General features: G+C 46.7%; 1 protein-coding gene across 5 annotated transcripts in view; it reads right to left on the minus strand.

The window, feature by feature from the left end:
- Positions 1 to 26543, minus strand: part of FRMD5 (FERM domain containing 5) — a 336834-nt gene that overhangs the window by 31860 nt on the left and 278431 nt on the right. For all 5 annotated transcript variants that reach the window (XM_054452213.2, XM_054452216.2, XM_054452212.2 and 2 more), the window contains 6 exons: positions 25276 to 25380; positions 20847 to 20889; positions 20539 to 20617; positions 10988 to 11085; positions 6943 to 7066; positions 3276 to 3363 (listed from right to left, as the gene is read on the minus strand). In XM_054452213.2, coding sequence (XP_054308188.1) covers positions 3276 to 3363; positions 6943 to 7066; positions 10988 to 11085; positions 20539 to 20617; positions 20847 to 20889; positions 25276 to 25380 — 537 coding nt within the window. The remainder of the gene's footprint in view (positions 1 to 3275; positions 3364 to 6942; positions 7067 to 10987; positions 11086 to 20538; positions 20618 to 20846; positions 20890 to 25275; positions 25381 to 26543) is intronic.

Below are 26543 nucleotides of genomic sequence, written 5' to 3' on the forward strand. Positions count from 1 at the left end.
TCTGGGCAGAAAGAAACCATCAGTGTGCATAGGAAGAACAGCAGCTTCTTAATCAGTCCAGGGGACAGAGCCTAAGCTAGAGAGTTGTTCTGCTCTCATTTAATTATCAAAATGATTCCTCTTCTGTCCTCCCTAGGGCTGCATGCCCCAGATTCCCTGGGCCCAGTAATTGCCTCTCTGTTAATAGAAATCATCAGTATTTATTACACCAAGTGTGCCAGCTTATTTCAGCTCTTCTTGTAGCAGCATTAAGGCGAGCACTTGATAGCATATCACTAAAGTGACTCTACTTAATAACAAGAGTAAAGTCCCCTAAACTGTTCTCTTTGCTGGGAGAGCTGAGGAATCATGGCCAGAGCGTAATGAGAGGAGCTGAGGGGCTATGTGTGGGGTCTGCAATAGGGCCCTGACATGGCCCTGGGTGAGGAAGAGGCACAGGGCTCAGGAACAAGGGACCTGAGCACTCCCCCAACAGAAGTCTCCTGGGGGGTTTCTGTTCTTCCATAGGGTACATAACAATGGGTAGTGACTTGAGTTCAAATTCTTGCTCTACCGCTCAGGGCTTGTGAACTTTGGCCTCCTGGAAAGCCAGTCTTCTTATCTATAAAACAGGGAGAATAACATCTACCTCCCAGGGCTGGTGTGAGGATTAAATGAGAACATAATGTGAAAAGACTCCACTGAGGCCACCATGGGAGGCATACCACAAACATCTCTTCTTCCCTCCCTCCCTCTTTCCTTCCAGGAGTTGATGCTATGGGATTGAGATGGCATGACATAAGTGACTGGGCCGCAACAGTGCCTGGTATGAATGCTGGTTCCTCCCCGCAGCCTCTTCAGCCTCTCTGCATCCAATGATGGACAAACTCACCAAAGACAAGGGTGAGACAGGAGCCTCACAGTCCTGGGGTGCATGTGTATTTGGGTTGGAAACCAGGCTGGCTGCCACTATAGCTTCCAGACTCCCGTGGGCAACGGTGGAGAATCCCTTTCCCCGCTCTAGTCAGTGTAGTGCTCGGGCTCGCTGTCTGCCCATCTCTGTGTCTTTTCAACTCTGCTCAGGGACCCGTCTCTGAAGAGATGGGTGCTATGTGTGGCCTCAAGGGGACTGGGCAGGTTTGGGGTCAAATGCAGAGGTAACCTGGCCCCTTCTGATGAACATATCTTCAGGCAGCCGTCTTTAAGATCCTAGAGTGACTCAGCAGTTCAGGGAGCAGTTATTGAACACAGACTGTGTACTTTCAAGTGAGGTTCAGAGAAGCTCCCAAAGGCTCCAGTAAACAGGGGATGGGAACCAGAGCCCAGGGCCAGCTTATCCAAAGCTCTCTTCACTCCTGTGTGGGTGCCCTGCTAACAGTATTGGAGCAATTTATGGAGGGGTTTAAACTGCATCTGTTACACAGAGGGCACTGTTTAGGAAGTTTTGCTAATGTGTAAATATCCAAATGTCTATTCTCTGGTATAACAGGCATCAATGTGTTTTCTGACAGTGTGGCCCCAAGAACACAGGGGTTACTTTGCAGCAGGCTATGCTAGTGGATAGGGACCTGTGGGGTAGGGAAGATGACCAGGGTTTCTGAATGTCAGGATGTCCTCAAGGTTCATAACTCCTAGGCAAGAATAAATCACCATCTTCTCACCAAGGGACCAAAGGACACTGATTTGCCCCTATGTCACTGTGCTCATGCATTCCTGTTTTTTTTTTTTGTTGTTGTTGTTGTTTTTTTTTTTTTTTTTTTTTGAGACAGAGTCTCGCTCTGTCACCCAGGCTGGAGTGCAATGGCGTGATCTCAGCTCACTGCAACCTCCACTTCCTGAGTTCATGCGATTCTCCTGCCTCAGCCTCTTGAGTAGGTGGGATTACAGTCATGTGTCACCATGCCTGGCTACCTTTTTATATTTTTAGTAGAGACAGGGTTTCACCATGTTGTCCAGGCTGGTCTTGAACTCCTGACCTTGTGATCCGCCCACCTTGGCCTCCCAAAGTGCTGGGATTACAGGTGTGAGCCACTGCGCCCAGCATTCCTATTTGTTATGAGCTATACACTGTGTCCTCAAAAATTCATATGTTGACATCGTAACCCCCAGTACCTCAGAATGTGACCTTCTTTGAAGACAGGATCTTTACAGAGGTAATTAAGTTAAACTGAGGTCATTAGGATGGGCCCTAATCCAATATGACTGGTGTCTTTGGAGAAATCTGGACAGCGACGTGTACAGAGGGGAAGAAAGCGTGAAGACACAGGCAGATGACAAACATCCACAGGCCAAGGAGAGGGGCCTGGAAAGGATCCTTCTCTCAAAGCCCACAGGAGGAACCAACCCTGCTGACACCTTATCTCAGATCTCCAGCCTCCAGAACTGCGAGACAATAAACTTCTGTTCTTTAAGCCACCCAGTCTGTGATACTTGTTACAGAAACCCTAGAAACTAATATACTATTCTTTTAATTTTTGCCTGAAGCTTAGTATCCCCTCTCAGGAAGAAAAGGTTGATGTCTTCCTGTTCCTGGCTGATACTGTTTCCTTCAGATCAGCTTGACAGTTGGTTTTACTGGTGATACTGGACCCTCTCCAGTAATGGAAAGAGAGAGGCAGAAATGTGGAGAAACTGAGGTAGAGACCAGCAGTGTCAAAGCAACAGGGACAGGAGGCGACGTGAAGGGCCACAGCCGCAGAGAGAGACCGGAAAGGGCCATGGGTCTGCACAGGCCTCGGCAGTGACTGGCTGCCCCCGCTCATCTCCAAAATGCCAGATGTGCGTGAGTAATTAGAGGTTTTCTCTGGGCAGCCTCCCCGGCTGGTTCTCATCTATCCCTCACAGGCGCATAATGGAATTAAATGTGACTCCACTGCAGTTCCGTGCAGTGACTTATGCCACTGCAGTCAATAAAACCCACTCTCGGAAAGAAACTAGATTACAGGTCAGGAAAGGGTGGGCAGTCGCTGAGCCGCCTCTGATCGTTCCCTGTGGGGGGGCCTTCCACATCCCTCCTCTCTTCATTTCTACCAAATTACCCACTGCGAGGCCCTAGCTTTGGATTTGTTATTTAGATTGACTTTGACTCGGTTCCTCTGACATTGATGTGGTACCACGAAATTATGCAGCATGGGATCCAGAGGAGTTTTCAAAGGAGGCATTTTCTCTGATATCTCACTGAAAGTGCCGGCCATGTAAACGTTGAAGGGGACCTCTGAGCGCAGGCATGGGGGCGCTTGCTCCTGACGCCTTCTAGAGGAGGAAAGGTCATGCAGTCTCCAACCAGGGGGTCTTACCTTACATGGGTGAGGATCCACTCCATATGTTTCCAATGTCTGTGCTTTTCTTAAGAAGTTCAGCTCTGATGTTGCTGGTGTTTGACCACTGGAATAAAGAAAATGAGATGATTTCAAGGTGTCTTGTTCCCACAGGTTCCCCTGAGGTAAACTCTCTATGAAGACGTGCTCAGGGTGAGCCACACATCTCAGTTTGTCTAGGGTGTGCTCCCTCCTTGGTTCTAGGACCAACTTCAGAGACTCCTGCTAGAGTCTCTGACTGTCTTCAAACGTTTTCAGAGTGAGGCAGGCTACATAATGAATTACTTGGGCTGAGTGTAAACAATGGGGAGTGGTGGGGACTGTGGCAGCACCACCTTAGCTCTGAGATTCCCATCACTGAGAATGCAGGGCCCAATACTTGGGAGGCTGAGGTGGGAGGTGGGAGGATTGCTTGAGCCCAGGAGTGCAAGGTTTCAGTGAACTATGGTCACAGCCCTACACTCCACCCTGAGTGACAGAATGAGACCCTGTCTTAAAAAAAAAAAAAAAAAAAAAAAGAATGCAAGGCTCAGCTAGATATTGTGATTTTAAAAGAAAAGTCAGAGATACTGATTTTTATGTGGTATTTCACAATTTAAAATACTATGGGGTAAAACAAAATACATCTATAGGCTGGAGGCAGGTCATAGGCTTCTCATATGTGATCTGTTCTAGACTGAAATATAAAGAAGGGGCTCATATAGCTGGCTGGTGCCACCCAGCCCTCTTCCTTTGCCAAAAGGAAACAGAAAATTAGGGTGAGGAGAGGCAGGAGACAGTGCTGAGCTCCCATGCTCCACAACAGCTGTCTGTCCCTAGGGTGATGACCATGAAAAGGAAAGATGCTGAAAAAGGCAGAGATCAGCTCCGGCTCCAGGCCATCTGAAGGGGCCTTTGGCATCACCCCTTCCCACTGCCTCTTTAGCAGGTGTGTTGATGGGCTCATTGCAGACCCAGTGGCAGAATAACCATCAGGCTCTTGCCTGGGTCCAGAGACCTGCAAAGCAGATATACTTCTACAGATACAGGGTTGGCTTCAGTGAGGAGGGGTGGGCAGCTTGTGAAGTCAACATCTCTGATGGCTGGTGGACAGGACTGCACGTTGCTCATTTCTAAGCTTATCATTTGCCTCAGGTGATATGGCCAGGCAGGAAGATAAGCTGACCCCAGGCCAGATTCCTGCTAGTGTCCCTCTGGAAAGGCATTAGTCAGGCAGCACCTTTATGTGCCAGCCTCTGTGCTACTTGCTGGAAAATATATGAAGAAACACTATACAGTCTGTGCTCTCAAGAGCCCATATCACAGTTGCATAAAGGAAGCATGGACGTATTTTTACATTATGAAGACGAGGCAGGACCTGTGGAAAAAGTACCTGTGGAAGGGAGTATTACTGTGAATAAAGACTTCTACATCCACTAGTGTACCTGAGGCACAGGGAAGGTAAGTTAGGAAAATATTTGTGTGGCAAGCAAAGGGCTGGCTAGAGCAGAGCTTCCCTTTCCAGGGACTGTCCTCTGTCTGCAGGGGGAGTGGGCCCTTTGGGCTCCATTTACCCTTGGAGTTGGCCCAAACCTCCAGGGTCCTCAAAGCGGGCATCATTTCCTGGGGGATCCCCTGCTTTGAACTAGGTTTCTGGAGGGCTGTCCCTACTATTCTGATGTCTCCTAAAGCCCTCTAGGCAGTTCCAGCACATCCCTGATTTTGAAGGAACCATGAGGACCCTGCCCCCAACACCACAGGCCCGTGTTTACTCTGATTTTTACCACAAGGGGTCGCTATTCCCTAACAGAGTGACTCGAGGAGCCATGGGGTCCTGCATCTGGGAAGGCACACCCAGGGAGAGAGAGGCGGGAAGCATCCAAGATTCCATTTGTTCGGCATCGCCATTCCGCTGGGAGGGTCAGGAACCCCTCCTGCCACAAAGCATGGGCAGAGGGGTCTGTTTACAAAGGCTAAGGAGGCTTTGGGTTATATTTGTTGGTAAAATCATTGAGTGAAGGGTTTCTGGGGGCCTGTGGTCGGGGAATGAACAAGTTGAAGCTTAGTATTAGCATTAGAAATATCCGGCTCTTCTCCCTGTAGCCAGGCATAGTCTTTCCTCGGAACAGTAGATACACAAACCTTTTAAAATATTTTTTTAAAGCTGTAATGCATTATAATGACAACATAACATTTTTTTATTTTTATTTTTTTGAGACAGGGTCTCGCTCTGTGGCCCAGGCTGGCATACAGTGGTGCAATTCCAGCTCACTGCAACCTCTACCTCCCGGGTTCAAGTGATTCTCATGCCTCAGACTCCTGAGTAGCTGGGATTACAAGCGCATGCCACCACATCTGGCTTTTTTATTTATTTACTTTCATTTTTAGTAGAGACAGGGTTTTCGCCATGTTGCCCAGGCTGGTCTCAAACTTCTGGCCTCAGGTGATCTGCCCTCCTCTGCCTCCCAAAGTGCTGGAATTACAGGTGTGAGCCACTGTGCTTGGCCAACACTGCATTCTATATCCTTTTTTCCTCATAGTTTGTCAGCTTGGGGAATCTGTGCTGTAACTAAATGGAGCCCAAACACCCTATTGTTGCTTTTTAAAATCAGGCTTTGTAGAAAATCCTACTTCATGTGGGTGAAAGGCTGCATTAATGCTGTTTTATGCTATTCAGCTTATTCTGGGCAAAGTGAGAGAAGCTGAGAAAGATGAGGCTCCACACTTGAAGCCACGTCTCCTCCACTTCCCTCTGTGCAAAGTCGGGGACTCCAGGTAGGGTATGGGGGGCCTGAGTTAGGCGGGGCTGAGGACATACTTCTGAACCAGAGTGCTCCCAAGGCACCCTCAGCATTTATGAATCAGCCCTGCGCACTCCATCCTCCACTGAGAAGCCACCTGTCACACTGTCACAGACTAAGAGCAGAGGCCTGCCCTTTTTTACATCCTCACTCAACCTCTCCTTTTTCTTTTTTTTTTTCTTCTTTTTTTTGAGATGGAGTCTCGCTCTGTCACCCAGGCTAGAGTGCAATGGTGCAACCTCAGCTCACTGCAACCTCTGCCTCCCGGGTTCAAGCGATTCTCCCGCCTCAGCCTCCAGAGTAGTTGGGATTACAGGCACCTGCCATCATGCCTGGCTAATTTTTGTATTTTTAGTAGAGATGGGTTTTCACCATGTTGGCCAGGCTGATCTTGAACTCCTGGCCTCAGGTGATCCACCTGCCTCGACCTCCCAAAGTGCTGGGATTACAGCCATGAGCCACCGCGCCTGGCCTTTTTCTTTCATCTTATCTTATGCAATTTCCTTTGTGTTTATCTTTTCCTTTTCCCCAGTTTATGCTTTCCTCTGTATCTTCATTAAATATCATAGTGAGGCAGATGCCTTTCAAAGGCCAATCCCTCTCCGTTTCCCCTATAACATAATTTCTCCCTTGTCTTTAAGCTTCAGGCTAAATCGCTCTTCTTGGAGAGGGAGCCTACAGGGCTTGTGGCTGTGACTTGTGCTGTCAGTTTATCACTGACAATGGTACATCTGCGGTCAGGAAGGCTGGGGAGCGTCACTCTGTGTCAGTAAACAGTCTGCGAGAACAGAGGACACGGCATGGAGCCTGCGTGCTCAGGCTGTGGAGAACCCACAGTGTTCTGGGCCTGACTAAGTGCCACGTACCTGAGTTCTGTCTTGTGAATCTCGGCAATTTTCCTTTCCAGCTTCTCTGAATGTTTAGGGAAAAACTGGAACTTGGAGCTGTAGCCTTCAGGGTGTTTCCCTGAGTCATAATCCCCAATCTCCGCTTTCAAAAGGAAGGTGGAAGAAAACAATTGTGGAGACAGGTAAATCATCATTGACAAAGCAACAAGAGATTAGCACACAGAGCAAAAGCCAAAATACACATCAGATTTATAAGAAACAGTGGATTCTGAGCACGGCTGTGGGCTGGGCAGAGGGCAGGCCCTTCAGGAGCATGTCCACCTTTGTTTTTCCAGGTGCACACATTAGGTTGGCATTCAAGTCTATGCAGAGAGACAGAGAGCTGACCTTGTGTTCTGAGGTCACCACAAGTAAATTTACAATGAAAGAGCAGAGGCCTGCACTATGGTCCTCATCCATTCCGCCATGAGAAGATGGTCTGGGAGCAATGGTCTTTGTGGCAGCACAGGAAGTGGTGAGCTTGATCAGAAAGGGAGATCCTCTTGGGCCTCAGCCAGATCAGAAGTCTAAATCCTAGTTTGAGGATGTTAGCAGGGACACAGTAAATTGATGAATGAGCTGCGATCCAAATTCAGAACTCAACCCTCAGTTCAAATCAAATCAAATTAATAAATTTGAATAAATATTCATTAAGGGCTGACCAGGTGCCAGGTTCCTTTGAGAGGCCTACAGAGTGGGAAGCCTGGCTGTAACCAGAAAGTATCGTTGAGTTCAGAAGCATCAAGTTCTTTTTTTCATTTGTTTGTTTTTAGACAGTCTCACTCTGTAGCCCAGGCTGGAGTGCAGTGGTGCAATCTTGGCTCACTGCAAGCTCTGCCTCCTGGGTTCACGCCATTCTCCTGCCTCAGCCTCCCGAGTAGCTGGGACTACAGGCGCCCACCACCACGCCTGGCTAATTTTTTGTATTTTTAGTAGAGATGGGGTTTCACCATGTTAGCCAGTATGGTCTTGATCTCCTGACCTCGTGATCCGCCCACCTCCGCCTCCCAAAGTGCTGGGATTACAGGTGTGAGCCACCGCGCCCGGCCCAGAAGCATCAAGTTCTAAGGCTCATTTCTCAAGTCCCTGCCAGGTGTGAGCCTTTCTCCTCCAGCTATTCACAGAGAGAGTTTATCTCTAAACCTGGTAAGATCTCAGAGCAGTAAACTTTAGGAGGGCAGAAGACCCACAGTACTTTCCACACCCAGGTCAGAATCCAGCTTTTTCCATGTGAAGCTCTCCACAGGGAGGATGGTGGGTATGACAAAAGAAAGAGGAGGGGCCAGCTACTCTGTGGGTGCCCTTTTTCCTTCCCAGGTGAGAGCCACAACCACTTCAGATGTGAAGTCTTGAGGGAGGAGAAATATTAAGAGGAAAACGTGCCCTCCTCCCATGGCCGAATATTGTACTTGGGGCTTGTACTTTTTCACTACAAACCTACTCACTGTGTCTTCCAAATTACTTGGGAACTTCTACTGTTAGCAAGAGACCCAAGTCTGAAGTCTGGGGTGACCTTGAGCCTTGCAGTCTTTTTTCTTTTGAGACAGGGTCTCACTGTCATCCAGGCTGGAGTGCAGTGGCATGATCATAGCTCACTGCAGCCTCAACCTCCTGGGCTGAAGTGATCCACCCACCTCAGCCTATAGCTGAGACTACAGGTGCACACCCCAGGTCTAGCTTTTTTTTTTTTTTTTTGAGACAGAGTCTCCCTCTGTCACCAGGCTGGAGTGCAGTAGCGCGATCTCAGCTCACTGCAAACTCCGCCTCCCAGGTTGAAGCTTCCCGAGTAGCTGGGACTACAGGCATGTGCCGCCATGCCCAGCTAATTTTTGTATTTTTAGGAGAGATGGGGTTTCACCATGTTGGCCAGGATGGTTTTGATCTCTTGACCTCATGACCTGCCTGCCTCGGCCTCCCAAAGTTCCGGGGTTACCGGCGCGAGCCACTGTGCCAGGCCTAATTTTTAAATTTTTTGTAGAGATGGGGTTGCACTCTGTTGCCCAGGCTGGTCTCAAACTCCTGGGCTCAAGTGATCTTCCCACCTTGGCCTTCCAAAGTGCTGGGATAACAGTTGTGAGCCACTGTGCCTGGCCCAGTCATTTATATTGATTTTATTTAGAAAGTTCCAAATGGAAAACATCAATGTTGGACGTCAAGTACTTTTTTGAAGGAAAATGAATGATTAGGTAAAACCGTAGAAAAGACTAGAGTTTAAGACTCGACTTAGGTCAGGCCAGGCTTTCTCTTTAAAAATAAAAGAGGCACTCAGGAGTTCGAGATCAGCCTGGGCAATGTGGCGAAACCCCATCTCTACAAAAAAATAAAAAATTTAGTTGGGTGTGATGGTGCACACTTGTGGTTCCAGCTACTTGGGAGGCTGAGGTGGGAGGATCACTTGAACCCAGGAGGTGGAGGTTGCAGTGAGCCGAGATCACACCACTGCACTCTGGCCTAGCGGACAGAGCCAGATCCTGCCTCAAAAAAAAAAAAAAAAAAAAAAAAAAAAATTCAAAGGGGCATCTTTGGGTATCTCCCCATGGACTCCCCATGTAGGTGATTTTAAAAACAGGAGTCTCAGAAGTCAAAGTGGCAATGGGCTGAATTTTACATTCTTAACACAGGCAGCCAGCTGTGGTATTTCTATTGCCAGAAGGACTTTAGTTTCTTATTGGCAAGCAGTTTCCAGGTTCACTTCACAAAGTTGCTTCCAGGATTTCCAACTAAGAGTTCAAATTCTTTTGGGGAAACTTCATGATTTTAGTGCTGTGGTCCAAAATGATCCAGTAGTAATGGCAGTTTCAGGCCTAGGGACTAAGAGGAATCTAGGAAGCGGCACTTAAGTGTCTCTGCATCTCAGGAGAAGGGGACGTGTGTGAAGAGTGCATATCTCTCCCACTGTTTTGCAAAAAAAGCCAATCTGGGCCTCAGCTGGGTAAGCCTCAACTCTTACTTATTAGCCTGTTAGGAAATGTGCTTGTTACTTGGAAACACTTTCAACTTTGAGCACACTGAACTAAAAGGTATCTGAAACAGATACTAGAATTCTAAGATGCTTCATATCTTGGAGATTTGCCTGAGAGGATGGGGAAAAAAATCAAGTCTGATTACGCTCCAGAGTCTCAGGGACTTTATTAACCAGGGGCCCAGGGCAAATCCCTAAAAGAGTCAGAATGACTTTAAGGGGCTGGTAGTAAGATCTTAGGCACAGTTTAGGGTTGAGTGTTCAGTGTTTTCTGGCTCTAGGAAATCCAAGCAAAATCCTCTAACTTGGCTGGGTATGGTGGCTCACACCTGTAATACCAGCACTTCGGGAGGCTGAGGCAGGTGGATCACCTGAGGTCAGGGGTTCGAGACCAGCCTGGCCAACATGGTGAAACTCCATCTCTACTAAAAACACACAAAAAAATTTAGCCGGGCATGGTGGCGGGCGCCTGCAGTCCCAGCTACTCAGGAGGCTGAGACAGGAGAATAGCTTGAACCTGGGGGGCAGAGGTTGCAGTAAGCCGAGATCGCTCCACTGCACTCCAGACTAGGCAACAGAGCAAGACTCCGTCTCCAAAAAAAAAAAACTCTCTAACTTGAACTCTGCTTCAAGTTAGATACTGTTTGTTTGTTTGTTTGTTTATGTATTTATTTATTTGGAGATGGAGTCTTGGTCTGTTGCCCAGGCTAGAGTGCAGTGGTGCGATCTTGGCTCACTGCAACCGCCACCTCCTGGGTTCAAGCAATTCTTGCACCGCGGTCTCCTGAGTAGCCGGGGCTACAGGTGTGTGCCACCACACCGGCTAACTTTCATATTTTTAGTAGAGACGGGGTTTCACCATGTTGGCCAGGCTGGTCTCGAACTCCTAACCTCAGGTGATCTGCCCACCTCGGCCTCCCAAAGTGCTAGGACTACAAGCGTGAGCCACAGCACCTGGCCTAGATAATGTTTAGATTCAAGAAGGAGTCATCAGCGGTAACTGAAAATAATGTAATCAGTACTTGGCATGAAAAGCAAACTTATCCTGTCAAAAGTCATTACCTTGAAGGATGTAAGCTGCTAACAAGGCAGCATCCGATGTTTTACAGAGGAGTCGGCCATGGTAGAGATCCCTTTTGATCTGTAGGAAGACTAAATACCTGGAGAGAAAACAGAGAATGAACTATAAAGGATTTCTTTGATTGCTTTAAAGATAGAAATATGTAATGTAAGGCTATCAAAATCTTTGTCAGGACACTTACTACATTAAAAAAAATCTTAAGACATAATGTAGAACAAATACGTTCTCCATTTCCCTGGAAACTCTTTCAGGTACTTTGCCCTGAACTGACTTGAGGTTCAGTTCAAAATATGTCAGTTTCCTCCTGTAGCTCAAGTTGGAAATGGCTGTTTCCTGGTAAAAGCATCACCCCATAGTGCTGGGCTGTGGAAGGAGCCAGCCCCAGTCAATCTGGTGCCGAAAAAGAAAACTATGCCATCAGAGACTGGCAAACTGGGCTTCTCTCCGCCTTGGATGCCGGCTGATGTTCCTTCTTAAGTAGAATGGTGGGTGAAGGAACTAGCCCAGGAAGAGTTCAGCCTCAACTTGCCAAGAGAATCTGTCCATATGTGGAAACAGCCTGCAGTTACCGAGGTCACCCAGACCTTTGAAATGGAATAAAGTGTAAGAAGAGTGAGCCGAGATTGTGCTACTACACTCTAGCCTGGGCAATCAGAGAGATACCCTGTCTCAAAAAAAAAAAAAAATGCAACAAGAGGCACTGGTGAAAGAAGCACACAAATGACGCAGAAACCTGGGGCCAGCACCTCTTTAAATACAGAAAGCTGTTGCCTCAGGTGGAAGCAGGATATCAAAAACAAGAACAAATAGTAGCTGACATGTATTGAGCACTTACTATCTGCCAGTCTAGGTGTTACACACTTTACCTGCAATATCTTATTTAATTCTCACATAACACTTTGAGATAGGTACTGTTATTATCCCCATTATTCCAGATAGAGAAGCTGAGGCTTTAGTAATTTTCTCATGGACATACAACTAAGTGGAAGAGCCAGGATTCAACTTCAGCACTGAGAGACCCCTGAATTTGGCTCTTCATCACTATGATATTCTGTCCTCCTTGCACTATAAATGCATTGCAGTTTCACTAGTTGGATGGACCCTGTCACCGTGGAATGGAATTGATGACTTTCCATTTTGAAATGTCGTCACAAGGAGTGTGGTCTTTATTGCTCTTCTTAGAAGACCTGTAAGATTATGAGGAGCATCAGTCCCTTGAGTGGGTCACCTACCATGGTGGCTCCTTGGCCAGGGAGCATCTCTGGTGATTTAAAAATATTTCCACAGATTCTTTGATACCCCTAATTTCATGAGGTAGAGCTTAATTCCTTCTCTGAGTATGGCTTAGACTTGGTGACTCACTTCTATCAATAGAATAAAGCATGAGTGAGTGTCTGACTTCGGAGGTCATAAAGTCATTGCAGCTTCCTCCTTGTTCTCTTGCCCTTGGATCACTCATTCTTCCTGAGGTTGCTTCAGCAGTCCTATAGAAAGGTCCATGTGGTGAGGAACTGGGGCCTTTGCCAACAGCCAGCAAGGAATTGAGGCTTTCGGCCAACAGCCATTTGAATGACCCGTCATGGAAATGAAGTCCCCACCTCCAGTCAAGCCTGTGGATCACTGCATCCCCAGCCAACCTCCTGACTGCAACCTCGTGATTGACCCTGAGCCAGAACCACCCAGCTAAGCTGCTCTTGAATTCCTGACCCATAGACACTCTGAGACAATTAAACGCTTGTTATTTTAAGTTAACTTTTATGGTGCAGCATCCCTAGGGGAGTAATGAAAATGTAGTAAAATTCCTTTAAATTCTAACAGTCTGAACCAAAAAGAAATTGACCCCTCCCTGGACAGTTAGAGGTTTCCATTGTTTCTGTTTTCAGGCTGAAGAATAAAACAGAGGATTCCATGTTCACTTGATCAGGTAAAAATGCTCAAGAGGAAGAGGGCTGTTGACAGTGCAACTTCTAGGAGGTGGTAGGGAAGGGTCCTAGCAGGTAACTCTGAGAGGCTTGGGCTTGAAGATTCAAGCAATTAACAAACAGAAATGAGGGAGCAACCAAGCCTTCTTCTCTCCTCAGCGCTTGCTACTCAAAGTGTAGCCCACATATCAGGGGTATCAGCATCACTTGAGAGCTTATTGGAGATAAAGAATATAGGCCCATCCTACACTTTCACCTACACCTTTTAACAAGATCCCCAGGTGATTTGTGTATAGATAAAAATTTAAGAAGCTGTCCTAAGAAAATTCAAAAGCCATCTTCTAACCACAGCAGGATGGACTGCCTTCCTCAGACCAAAGGGAAGGTGAGTCTTATTCTGGAAGTTAATAAGAACCCATCCCCTCACTCCCACCAACCCTACTCTGCCCAAATGTTTGCCAAGAAAAGCAAAAGGAAAAAAGACATCATGTCGAGTGAATAATTAAGATGGATCTACCAAATCAAGCTCGTCTTCACTCTGCTTCAAACAGCGAAATGCCACACGGTGTGTGGGAGAGAGTGAGTGAGCACTTCTCTGCCTCTCACTGTTCCAACTCCCACCTTCCACAGGCTTCAGCAGGATGTGGATGCAAACCTTTTGCCCCTTACTCACTGATCACTCCCTGGGCCTGGATTCATGCATCACGTCTTCCATGTTTCTCTGCTTGTTTGTGTCCAAAATTCAGGGACTGTACATATTGGACTAAAGGAGATATTGCAAAGGGATAACATGGCTCAGGGCAGTGATTCTCAATGTGGCAAAGAGGGGAACATTTTCCAGGGGGAGCCCATCAGAATCCGTATGTCGGGGGTGCTCCTGTGGTTTGAAAAGGCCCCTTTGGGCTGGGCGCGGTGGCTCACGCCTGTAATCCCAGCACTTTGGGAGGTCGAGGTGGGTGGATCACCTGAGGTCAAGAGTTCGAGACCACCGTGGCCAACATGGTGAAACCCCATCTCTACTAAAAATACAAAAAAAAAAAAAAAATTAGCCAGGCATGGTGATGTAGGCCTGTAATCCCAATTACTTGGGAGAGGCTGAGGCAGGAGAATCGCTTGAACCCGGGAGGCAGAGGTGGCAGTGCGCCGAGATCGCGCCTCTGCCCTTCAGCCTGGCTGACAAGAGCAAAACTCCATCTCAAAAAAAAAAAAAAAAAGAAAAAAAGAAAAGGCCCCTTTAAAGTTTCTGATTTGCTCCCCTTCTCCTCCCACCCAAGGGAACATGATCGTGCTCACACTGAGAACCACTGTATTTCCAAGGCATCATTATTGATGGCAGGTAATGGCCTCAGGTGAACTGGAATGGAAACAAGGCTTTCTACTGCTGGGCAGGGTTCCTTTTGATTTCTGGTGATAAAACAGCTGCAGGGAGGTTAAAGGCAAGGCCACAGGGCATTCTCAGGCAATGTTATAGAACTAGATGGGAAGAGGGAAAAGGGTACACCAGTATCCTAAAGAAACAAACCATAATTGAGGACAAGAGGAGATGAGCTCATGAAAGAATCAACTGACAGCTTCAAGAGAGATAACGAGCTGCACCAGGGCTCCTCCTCCCCTTTCTGCCACAGTGGCTTCCATCGAGCTTTGTGTTTGGTTCATTTAAGGAGATAACCAGTGACTCAGTGTTGTTGGTGGAAATATATTCCACATGACTCATAGCATCCTTAGACCTATTCACAAGAGACCCTGGCATGTTCTCCCCTGCCACACAAGGGCCTAAGACTATCTTGTTGCCTGAAGCACTATCTCCAGGGCCACTGTGTGTTGCCAGGCAAGGGATCAGTCTGCTGGGACTGGCCTAGTGCAACCCTCCTGAATCTCTGAACCTCAGAACATTTCATAGCCAAGGAAATAGAAGTCCAGAGATGGAGAGTGACTTATCGGAGGTAACACAGCAATCAGAATCCAGGCCTTCTGACTCGGCCCATGGTAATTCACTTAGTTATCAGGTTAGTCCTAATCCAAGTCAGGAGAACCCTTTGTTATCAGAGAGATATTCTTACTGAGACCAAAGGAGAAATGAGCTCTAGACCGGATTTAGAACACGCTTGCTTCTGAGGAAACTGGTTTTTTGTTTTTTAAACTCTGCTGATCTCTTTCTGGCCTCAAAGGGGCTTTACCTCACCTCAATTTTTGTTTGAATGCTAGTGTTGTCCTACATTGATTGGAGTGTGAATCAGGACACAATGAGCAAGAGCCTGAAAGATGCCAGGGAAAACCTGAGCTTTTGTGTAATGCGAACATCTCTCCAGGGTATTGGATTTGGCATAATGCTTTCTGATATCAGAGGGTGGGGATGAGTCCACAGGCATTTCCAGAGTTTAAGGCTGTGAACTCTGGAAAGCACTGGAGGCTCCTGGAGAGTTTTTTCCAGAAGATCCTTTGGCCTTACCTTCCCTTCAAATAGATTCTTTGCCACTGGCTTCCTCTATTTACTATTTCCTTTTTCCTGACTATAATTATGTTTAGTACATTTTCCTCCCCAATACTAGACTGTAACCTCCTTGAAGTCAGAGACTATGTTTTATTTACTTTTAATATTCTTCTACAGAGCCTAAACATCCTGTGCCTAGCTTATCCATCCATCCATCATCCGTCCATCCAGTTCTGACACTTACTATATGTGCCAGGCACTGTCACAGGTGCTGGGAATGCAGTAGGGAACAACCTGGAGTCCTGTTAATGGAGCTTACATTCCAATGGGGGAGATGACAAAATAATAACAAACAAAATAACAATAAAGACTCACATTTACTGAGTGTGTGCTGTGTGCCCTGTTTCATTCGGTCCTCCCAGCAACTCTATGAGGTGACTACCATTTTTTTTTTTTTTTTTTTTGAGACTGAGTCTTGCTGTGTTGCCAGGCTGGAATGCAGTAGTGCAATCTCGGCTCACCACAACCTCCACCTCCCGGGTTCAAGTGATTCTCCTGCCTCAGCTTCCTGAGTAGCAGGGATTACAGGCACGTGCCACCACGCCCGGCCAATTTTTTATAGTTTTAGTAGAGACAGGGTTTCACCATGTTGGCCAGGCTGGTCTCAAACTCCTGACCTCAGGTGATCCACCCACCTCGGCCTCCCAAAGTGCTGGGATTACAGGCGTGAGCCACTGTGCCCAGCCTGTGACTACCATTTTAATCCTTGTTTAATGGATGAAGAGACTGAGTGCTTAAAGATACTGTTCTTGTCTTGTCACAGAGCTAGTTAAAGAACAACCTGGGATTTGAAGCCAGTTCTTTGTGATTTCTTAGCCCAGGGGTTGGCAAACTACAGCCCACTGCCATAGTTTCCAATGAAATAAAATTTTACTGGAACATAGCCTTGCTCATTCATTTATGTATCGTCTATGGCTGCTTTCACACTACAATGACAGAATTGAGTAGTTGCGACAGAGACCATATGGCCCGACAAGCCAAAAATACTTACTATTTGGCCCTTTACAGAAAAAGTTTGCCAATCCATGTTAGCCTAAGCTAGGCTCAAGTGATGTTCATTGAAGGCATAAGTGACCTGATGACTCCATTCATTCATGTATGTATTGATTCATTCTATTAACATTTTTTGGAGCACCTGTTGTGTGTCAGACATTTTGCTTCCCTGGACGGTGGGGCCCCATTTGCAGTCAGTTTCCTTCTCTTACTTGATCTTTCCAAAGAGTTCACACACCTGCAATCCATGTTAAAAGCCAAATCTGGTACCTGAATTTCCCATTTTCTTTGCCTTGTCTCTAGCCTAGACAAGAAAATCTGTATATTACTTTACAAATGACAAAAGAAACTAATCAGGATCTGGCAACTAAATTTATCATCTGGGAAGAAGCCAAGAGATAAACTGAAGCAAGTTCTGTACTCCCTACTTCATCCCCTTCTCTCAGCCTGGCTTTATGGGAATGGCTGAGACAGCAGTGAAATTTAGGACCAATATTGCCTGGAAAAAACACACTGACAGCTAAATTAGTTTGGCACCAAGGTGGGATGGAGGGCTCTAAGCCAGGGATGAATTACGGATGTTGAGTGAGGCTGGGCCCAGTATCTCCTCTCTTAAGATCAGCAGGGATGTGAATGAGAGAAAAATGCACCTAATTCCACAGCCTCACAGAATGCCCCAGGGAGGGGGAGGCACAAAGACTGCAAATCAGGCCCAGGCACCGGTGGTTCACACTCCTGACAATGCTGGAAAACTGCATACTAGGTAAAGAACGCTGGTGAGGTTGAGAGAGAGGGGAAAATTGCCCAAGATGGTTAGCACAAATGCATGCAGATGGAGAGGAGCTCATTCTCTTGCCAGTGTCCTTGAAGTCTGCTGACTTGGTGAGAGGCCTGGCCATGGTCCTAATGCTGTGCTTACCAGGACTTGGATGATTACCTGGGATAGCTTTCTCTCTCAGGACACAGAAGTTAGCTGCTTAAGTTTTAGGATTCTAGCTGGTGGGGAAAGGGGACAGAGGAGGAGTGGAGATTATTAGAAAAGAAGTACCTTTCACATAAACAAGGGAGAAAAGCCAGTACTAACTGTACTTGTGCATGATGCAGAGCCCCTGGGGCCTACGGGCTGTGTAATGAATCTGGCAACGAAATATTGAGCCTTTGCTCAGTGCAAGGCTCACTGTGGGTGTATTAAGAAGTGTAAGAGGCCGGGATAGTGGTTAATCTCCCAACAATTCTATGAGGTAGATATTACTATCCCCATTTTATAGATGAGTAATCTAAGGTTAGAGAGGTTAAGTATCTTATTTCCAAGTTAAGTATCTTATTTGGCTGTATACAGCCAACAAGTGACATAAGTAAGATCTGAGCTCCCAGGTCTATGCTGCTTCTTAGGTAGGAAGGTCTGTCCACTCATATAAGATAGTGACACTGGATTTAGAAAATTTTTTTTTTTTTTTTTTTTTTTTTTTGAGACAGAGTTTCACCCTTGTTGCCCAGGCTGCAGTGCAATGGCATGATCTTGGCTCACTGCAACCTCCACCTCCTGGGTTCCAGCGATTCTCCTGTCTCAGCTTCCCGAGAAGCAGGGATTAAAGGTATGCGCCACCACACCTGGCTAATTTTTTGTCTTTTTAGTAGAGACGGGGTTTCACCATGTTGGTCAGGCTAGTCTCAAACTCCTGACCTCAGATGATCCACCCACCTCGCCCTCCAAAAGTGCTGGGATTACAGGCGTGAGCCACGGCGCCTGGTGGAAAATTGTATTATTAAGAGCTCTTCCTAAGGGCCAACATAACCATACATTTCCAGTCCTTTAATCAAACTGGAAAGCCATGTGTCTGTGGTGCTCTCACTGGCTGCTCCTTCTCATCCCCACTGTTGGTCCAGTGAGGTGGACAACAAAGACGTGTTAGGTTTGCTCCAATATGTAGACAGGAGTACAAACTTTGGGGTCTGCCCTGGCACCAGTACCTCTTTTAGCAGAGACAGAGAGAAGTTCAGAGCTAAGGCAAACACTCTGGAGATCATAAGTGGGGCAGGCTAGTGATATTTTAACAAAACTCCTGAAAATTTTTTTTTTGAGACAGAGTCTCGCTGTGTCACCCAGGCTGGAGTGCAATGCCACGATCTTGGCTCACTGCAACCTCCACCTCACGGGTTCAAGTGATTCTCCTGCCTCAGCCTCCCGAGTAGCTGGGATTACAGACGTGATGGCCCAGCTAATTTTTGTATTTTTAGTAGAGATGGGGCTTCACCAAGTTGGCGACACTGGTCTCGAACTCCTGACTTCAGGCGATCCGCCCGCCTCAGCCTCCCAAAGTTCGGGGATTACAGGTGTGAGCCACCACACCTGGCCTGAAATTTTAAACATAGTGGTTCTACCCTTACTCACCTACCTAAAGCCTTAGGGTGTCTATGATTTGGATGGATTTGGTTTTCTGAAGCAAAGCAAGAGCCACCTCCACTTCCACATAGATGAGCAGAGCCTGGAGCTTCTATGCCTAGTAAGAGACATGAGACTTGGTTCTAGCTACACTCTTCACTGTCTTCAGTGCTTCAGAGTAGGTGGGCACACGCTGCCCTATGCATCTGCAGGAAACAAGCCTTCCTGAAGAGGATTTCCCTCAACTCCCATGTGAAGGGCCCATGCGAAGAAGCCACTTTTCTCCCCTGTCCCACTTCCTTGTTGCCTTTGTACTACTAATTCCTGCTGCTTGCCCCCTCCTCTCCCCATTTCCTGATTTCCCCTTTTAGAGAAACTTTTGCTCCTTTCACCTGGCATGCTCTTTAGATCAGGAAATGAAAATAATTCTGGCCGGGCGCGGTGGCTCATGCCTGTAATCCCAGCACTTTGGGAGGCCGAGGCAGGCGGGTCACGAGATCAGGAGTTCGAGACCAGCCTGGTTAACATGGTGAAACCCCGTCTCTACTAAAAATACAAAAATTAGCCAGCCGTGGTGGCAGGCGCCTGTAATCCTAGTTAGTCAGGAGGCTGAGGCAGGAGAATCGCTTGAAACCAGAAGGCGAAGGTTGCAGTGAGCTGAGATCGCGCCACTGCACTCCAGCCTGGGCAACAAGAGCGAAACTCCGTCTCAAATAAGAAAAGAATTCCATATTCTTTCCTCCTTCTTCCCTCCTCCTTTTCTGTCTTTGGAATTTTCCCAAGCAGTTAAGGATCTAGGAGTGGCTCTCAAAGCCTTACAGGATAAACCGTCTATATGGCTGGCAATATCGTCATTCCCACCTTTGCTGTCTCCAAGGTCTTAGGGAAGGGGTTAGAGCTGACAGTGCTATCTCTTCCTCAGCTCTAGGATTCCCTGGCATCACATCCTCACCTATGGTCCTGCCTTCTACAAAGTAACATCAAGGTTTTGCTTATGTCAAAATTAGGTCTTTCTAATATAAAAATTAGGCATCCCTGTTGTAGAGTTCTTGAATCTCTGAGGTGAGACTTTCAGAGTAAATTTGGCTTAGATACACACAATCCTGGGGAAGCTTTGAAGCTCTCACTCACTGACCCTCTTTTAGGATGGCTGTGGGCACAGAAGTTCTTTCTCATCCTCAAGTGGCGCTGGATGAGACAGGATGCATTCCATGCAGCTGTCTGCCTGCCACAGAACATGATCCCCACAGTAGTTTATCACGAACCTGATCCAACAGCACACCGGAGTTTATCCATTTTGATTTTAAATCTTCAGTATCTCCCAGCTTATCTTTCAGTGTCATGCCTTTGGCATTTTCCAAGTATATCCGTTAGACCACTGGAATCTATTTTCAACCCCCAAAATAAGCAGCAATATAGCTCTCTCCAAAAATGTCCACAGTGGCCACATCATAGGTAAAAGAAAAGATGCTTCTGATTAGTTACTCCAGAGCCCTTTGAGACTGACCAGTTCAAGAGGTAGTATTCACACTTCTTAAAGGAAAGAAGTCCACTCTGTTGTGACTGCACTGAGGGTTATGCAAAGAAAGCATGTAGAAATGAAATACAGAAGTCATTATATTTAGGAAGAGTTCCTTGCCTCTAAGAGTTAGCCTCCAAATGAGAGGCTCTAAGAGGTCACCATCCCCCTTTCCTATGCTCTCCAACAGGTCCTAATGGCTGTGGGAAGCATGTTCACCTCACCTGGTTATTTCTTCTTTCAGAGCAGCAGGGTCTGCAGGATAAAACTTCACACGGAAGCACATGGTGAATGGAGGCTGGGCTGCAGAGAAAAAGAGGTGCTCATCAGGGAAGACCCTCACCCAGAAGAGGACAGGGCTCTATTGCCCACTAGCATGAAGCATCAGAAGAGAACCCTCATATATTTAGGGCCAACTTATACTCAGAACAGTGGAAAATTATATCTGTATATCAAAACTTGGCGATAAGTGGGAGGTTTCATCCCACCCTCCCCGGGGTGTGGCTTGAGTCTTTTCATGGAGAATACTTACATCTCAATTGTTTCACCACAGACTTTGTAAATTCCAGCCAATGCTGAAACAGAGAACACAGAACATGAAAACCCTAATGAGAAGGGCTGTAAAATATAACTTGTTTTCTCCAGCTTAAGAATCTAGACAGATTGTAGCCTAGGGTGAAAGCAGCCCAAAAGCTTATGAAAGATAAGTTTGGAGAGTAAAGAGTGATATGATTTTCTGAAATGAGCTCCCATGGAGCCAGCTGTGAAGGGGGAAATAGTTCCAGCTTCAGATGCCATTTCTGGGCTTCCCTGGAAATGCTGTCTTCTAAAGCAGGGTGCCAAAGTTCTGAGCAATGTTTTTGGCATGCGATTAAGGCACAAGCGACTGCATGTATGTGTGGCGGGGACAGAGCCCCACCTGGGTTGAGTTGGGAAATACTGACTTTAATGGGTGGTGTGTGTTTCTGTTATGCACCAGCTTTTTTTTTTTCTTCTTTTTTTTGGCAGGGGAGTGGGGATAGAAGATACTGGTAGCAACTCTAGAAAGTAGTGAGAAGTGGAAATTTCCTAAGTCAGGGATGGCTGGTATACATTCCATCTTTCTTTGAGTAACATAAATTGCCAACCCTTGTGTTAGAAAACATACTCAGGATTCCTTGGCATCCAGCGATGTTTTAAAATCTAAATCTCAAATGATAACTAACCACAACCAACGTGTAGGATAGTACCCTCTTCCCCTTGGATTTTCAAGGAGGCAGGACATAGAGGCAAAATACATTTTCCCATGGTACTTACGTTTGGGGGAAGCAATGAAACCATTCTATATGTGTTTCTTAATTCTACATGGGTCCTTTATAAATTTTATTATTGATATTTGTTGCTTTTTGCTCATCAGGATTAGGTAGGACTGCTATTAATTGGGGTTTGATTATCCAGAGGTAGCTTAACATTGCCAGATGTAAGCTCCATGAAGGCCCAGAACTGTCAGTCTTGTTTACCACTGTATCACCAGTGCCTAGCACAGTGTTCAATAGGTAGCTGCTGAATGGCAAAGGGACTGGGCCCATACTTCCTTCTTTTCTGGCTACTTCCATTTAGTGTAATGTCTTGGCAGAGTCCTCCCTCTGGCAGGAGAGCAGCCAGGGTGCTGCAGTCAGCATCCTGGCCTCCCTTAATTCCCAGTGATCACCTTCTGGGCTGGGCCATGGGTCATGCAGTTAATGGAGCCACTAAGAGCCAGTTCTTCCGTCAGCTCCACATGGATAATCTGGACTGACATTCTGCTCTCCTGCTTCCACTGATCTGAGTTCCCACGAGGCTGGCAACTCATTATAGCCACTCAATGTGGTTATGAGGCCCTTCTCACATTACACGGCCCACCACGGCTCAGCTTCACAGGGAGGCAAAGGCAAGAGATGAAATTGCTCAGAAACAACTGGGGTTCCAGGGTATGCCTGTGAAGACGGAGGAGGCCTATCTGTTCAGAGCACACTGGAATTGTGGACAGTGAGGAGAACATAGTCAGTGCCAAGGACTCAGTACACAGAACACCAATACTTCTAGACATTAGACTGATAGATTAAAAGAAATAAAGGAAGGTAGAAATTAATGACTGTGAGATGCATTATCAGCAGAGGGCAGATAAAGCTGAATGACAAAAGGCTATTCCCCTTGACAATAGCTAGAAAGAAGATTTTAGTTTTATTGTAGTGAGAGCTCAAGAAAGGACTGAGGCTGGAGGAAAGTAGCAAGGCGTGAGAAGGGACTGGAAAGCTGTCACAGCTGGTCCATGGGATTTGGAGTCTGGCAGAGAAATCTTGAGAGGAACCCAAGAATATGGTGATGGCCAGAGTGGCTTTTTGCAAATGCCTGACCAAATCGGTCCCAGATTCACTAGCAAACAGACAACATGGGCTTAGCTTAGGGAGGAGGGATTAAAAGAAGAGGAAAAGAAGATTCAGAGAGGAGGGTTTCCTCCTCTATCTGAGTGAATGGGCCAATGTGGCACAATCTTCAGACTCTAGGGGCTTGAAAGGGTACAAAGCAGAGGCCAAGAGAAGGTGGAGGCCCTGGGCCTGAGTCAGGCATCCTGGGGAAGGAGAGTGAGGGCAGCTCCTCCAGGAGAGACCAGGAGAGCTTCCAGATGCATGGAGGCTCCTGCAGAGCAATCACTGACATCGGATGGATGTGAGTGCTGGGTTTAGACTGTCTTGAGACCCAGGGAAGGAGGTTTATTTTAGGCCCTTACGCCCTGAGGGAGCAGGGGAGCTCAGCTCCTCCATCCCTACCATGAATCAGTGGACTAACGACAACTCTTTACAGGTCCCCATTTCCCTACAATCCTCAGATACTCTCTCAAGCCTCTCTGCTCTCCTTAACCCCTCCCGCAAGGCACAGATTTACACAACTTTCAGAGGCTATCAGTTATACATTCAGCATGGAATCTCAGAAACCACACTGGCCCTGGAATCAAACAGGTCTGAGCTCGAGGCTGGCTTTGCCACTGACCTGGGGCAAGTTACTTAACTTGTCTGAGACTTTATTTACTCATCTGGATAACAGATATTATCATTAGGGATACTCATCTCATTTTGTTAAGGATGAGATGGAATAACATACGTGAAGCTCTTAGCTTAGTGCCTGGCACGACTCAGTGAGCAGTATACATCAGCTGGAAGAATGAGGTTTGTGTGCAGCGCAGAGCCTGGCAGGTAGTAGGAACTCCATAAATGTTTACTTTTCCTCTTTCCCATGTTCTTATCTCTCTCTAGCTCCTTCTCATTTTAACCTTGACCACATCCACATATTCTCTTATTCTCCTCAAGCACATTCTGACCTAACTAAAAAACCAATGAACAGGATACAATTTGCCTTTTTTTCTTCATATACCACCACTCTAGGGGATGAAGAGATCTTGGAGTAACCGGCCCTCCTTTTTTTTTTTAAGACAAGAGTCTTGCTCTGTCTCCCAGGCTGGAGTGCAGTGGTGTGATCTTGGCTCACTGCAACCTCCACCTCCCGGGTTCGAGTGATTCTCATGTCTCAGCCTCCCAAGTAGCTGGGACTACAGGCACATGCCACGATTTCTGCTAATTTTTGTATTTTTAGTGGAGACGGGGTTTTGCCATGTTGCCCAGGCTGGTCATGAACTCCTGGGCTGAAACAATCCGCCTGCCTTAGCCTCCCAAAGTGCTGGGATTACAGGCATGAGCCAGTGCACATAGCCAGCCTTCCTTTTTAAGGATAAAAGTTTGGACCAAACAAAGAAACACCATCATTACCTCTCTACTTTAGTGGGGATGCCAGAGAGTACATCTCCACAAAGAGCAAAGGGTAGATGAAGGGAAGTTATAGAAACTGCAGGTGTCTGCAAGCTGGGAGGCTGGGCAAATGGATGTAAGAAATATAACACTATAAGTCATTAACTCACTCATGCATTCATTTCTTCAGAAAATATTTATTGAACACCAACTACATTGTAGGCCTGTGCTAGCTAGATGGGAGATAGTGATGAATGAGACAAAGTCCAGGCCCTCATGGAACTTACATTTTTGCAGGGAACACAGGTAATCACAGAATGATGTGATAAGTGCTATAACAGGGTAGCAGAGGGCACATGGGGACCCACAGGAGGATCCCTAATACAGAGTGGGGTTAGGGGAGACTTCCCAGAGGAAGTAAAAGTCTAAGCTAAGACCTTAAGTGTGAAAAGGAGTTAGCTGGAAGAAGGGTGTGGAGTGTGGAATGGTGAGGAAAAGAAGATTCTAGGCAGGAGAACTCTATAGGTGAAGGTTCTGTAAAGAAAGAAGGTATGATGTATCTGGAGAGCAAAAATATTACTGTCTGGCGGGACCACAGCAGGTTGGGGAGATGAAGCTGGAGAAATAGGCAGGGGCCTGAGATAATGGACTTGTTCCTGAATCTGTCTGGAATATCAGCACCCTTGTCTATCAGAATGCCCTGTGTCTGCAGAGCTGCCTACGCTGTGTAGAGCAGAGCACGAACTGCAAGATCTGCAAGGTGCTGAAAGGCCCGCGCTGGTTTAGCTCTGTCTCTGTACCGTCTAGATTGGGTTGGTATGGCACCTTTGGTGAGGCCTTTCCTAACCAGTACAATGTGCTTCAGCCCGCTTACTAGAAAGTGGGCAGGACAGGCTCACCCTGTGACCTGGGCTCCGAGACCACAACTCCAGCCCAGCTGCTCTGCCTCCAACTTTGTGCAAATCATTTAAGCTCCCTAGCCTGCCATTTCAGCAACTGTAAAATGACAAGCTTCTCCAGGTGAGCTCCAGCCAAGGTGCCTTCCAGGTCTAATGGTATGATTTGAAGAGATGACATCCAATTGCAGGGTCTGGTTGGTCCCTGATTCCTGAAGCTTGACTTTGAATATGAATGACAGTTCAAGACCTCAGGCTTATTGACTAGCCCTTTCCTCCTTTTGTGCTTTGAATATTGACTTACCCGCTGCTTATCTGGGTCTACAAAGCGGATACCAAAATAGTCTTTCTCAAGTAGGTTCAGATGGTGGCAAAGAAGGTCAAACAGGTACTGGCCTTTGGCATCTCTCTGCAAAGAAAGAAAGCTCCATTGAGAAATGAGTGGGCTTCTTCAGTGTAACTTTGTTTTTTTTTTACAGCCATTAAAAGTTGTTTGTAACTGTTGCACGTGTCTATGAAAGGGGTGAGTGTCCATAACTATGTCCTCCACATTGTGATACATCACTCACTGTCTGGAATCCAGAGGCTTTTAGCACCTGGAAGGAGCCCAAGAACCCTTCCCACCACAAAGATGTCAGAGAAGTCAGGATAGAGTCAGGTAAGCCCAGTTCCCATCTCAAATGCAGAGAGCTTTCTTAAACTGTGGGTGTAGGGAATGTCAGTGTGGTATACAGCAATAATTACACCAGGCCCAGCTGACTGAGCCTTTAAAGTAAATCTTGAATCCATTCACTTCTCTTCCTCTCTGTTACCAACACCATAGGTCAAGCCACCACCATCCCTCAACAGGACCACTGCCAGAGCCTTCTAACTGATCTTCTGCCTTTGCTCTTGCCCTCTTCAGTCCATTCTCCGTACAGCAATGAGGGTGTCCACAATTTAGACATCACCTCTTTCTTGCTGAATAAGTGATCAGGCACATTGTAGGATATTTAAACATACAAAAGGAACAGTAAGTCTCCCTTCCATCCTGGCCACCCTGTGCCCCAGTTCCTCTCCCCAGAAGCAACTGTTATCAGCTTCTTGTATATCCTTTTTTTTTTTTTTGAGATGGAGTCTCATTCTGTCTCCCAGCCTGGAGTGCAGTGGTGCAGTTTCGGCTCACTGCAACCTCCGCTTCCTAGGTTCAAGCGATTCTCCTGTCTCAGCCTCCCAAGTAGCTGGGATTACAGGCATGTGCCACCACGTCCAGCTAATTTTTGTATTTTTAGTAGACAAGGAGTTTCACCATGTTGGTCAGACTGGTCTCTAACTTCTGACCTTAGGTGATCTGCCTGCCTCGGCCTCCCAAAGTGCTAGGATTATAGGTGTGAGCCACCATGCCCAGCCCTCTTGTATATCCTTTGTGTGATGTTTTATACACAGGCAAACCTACATACATATACATCTCCTCTTTTAAAAATACATTTTGTAACATATTTTTAAGCTCTTTTCTCCCACTTAGGGTATCTTGCAAATCCTTCTATGGCAATATATATAGATATGCCTCACAGTTTTTAACTGCTGCATATC

The sequence above is a fragment of the Pongo pygmaeus genome, chromosome 16 (genome assembly GCF_028885625.2).
Source record: "Pongo pygmaeus isolate AG05252 chromosome 16, NHGRI_mPonPyg2-v2.0_pri, whole genome shotgun sequence".
NCBI classification, from domain to species: Eukaryota; Metazoa; Chordata; class Mammalia; order Primates; family Hominidae; genus Pongo; species Pongo pygmaeus.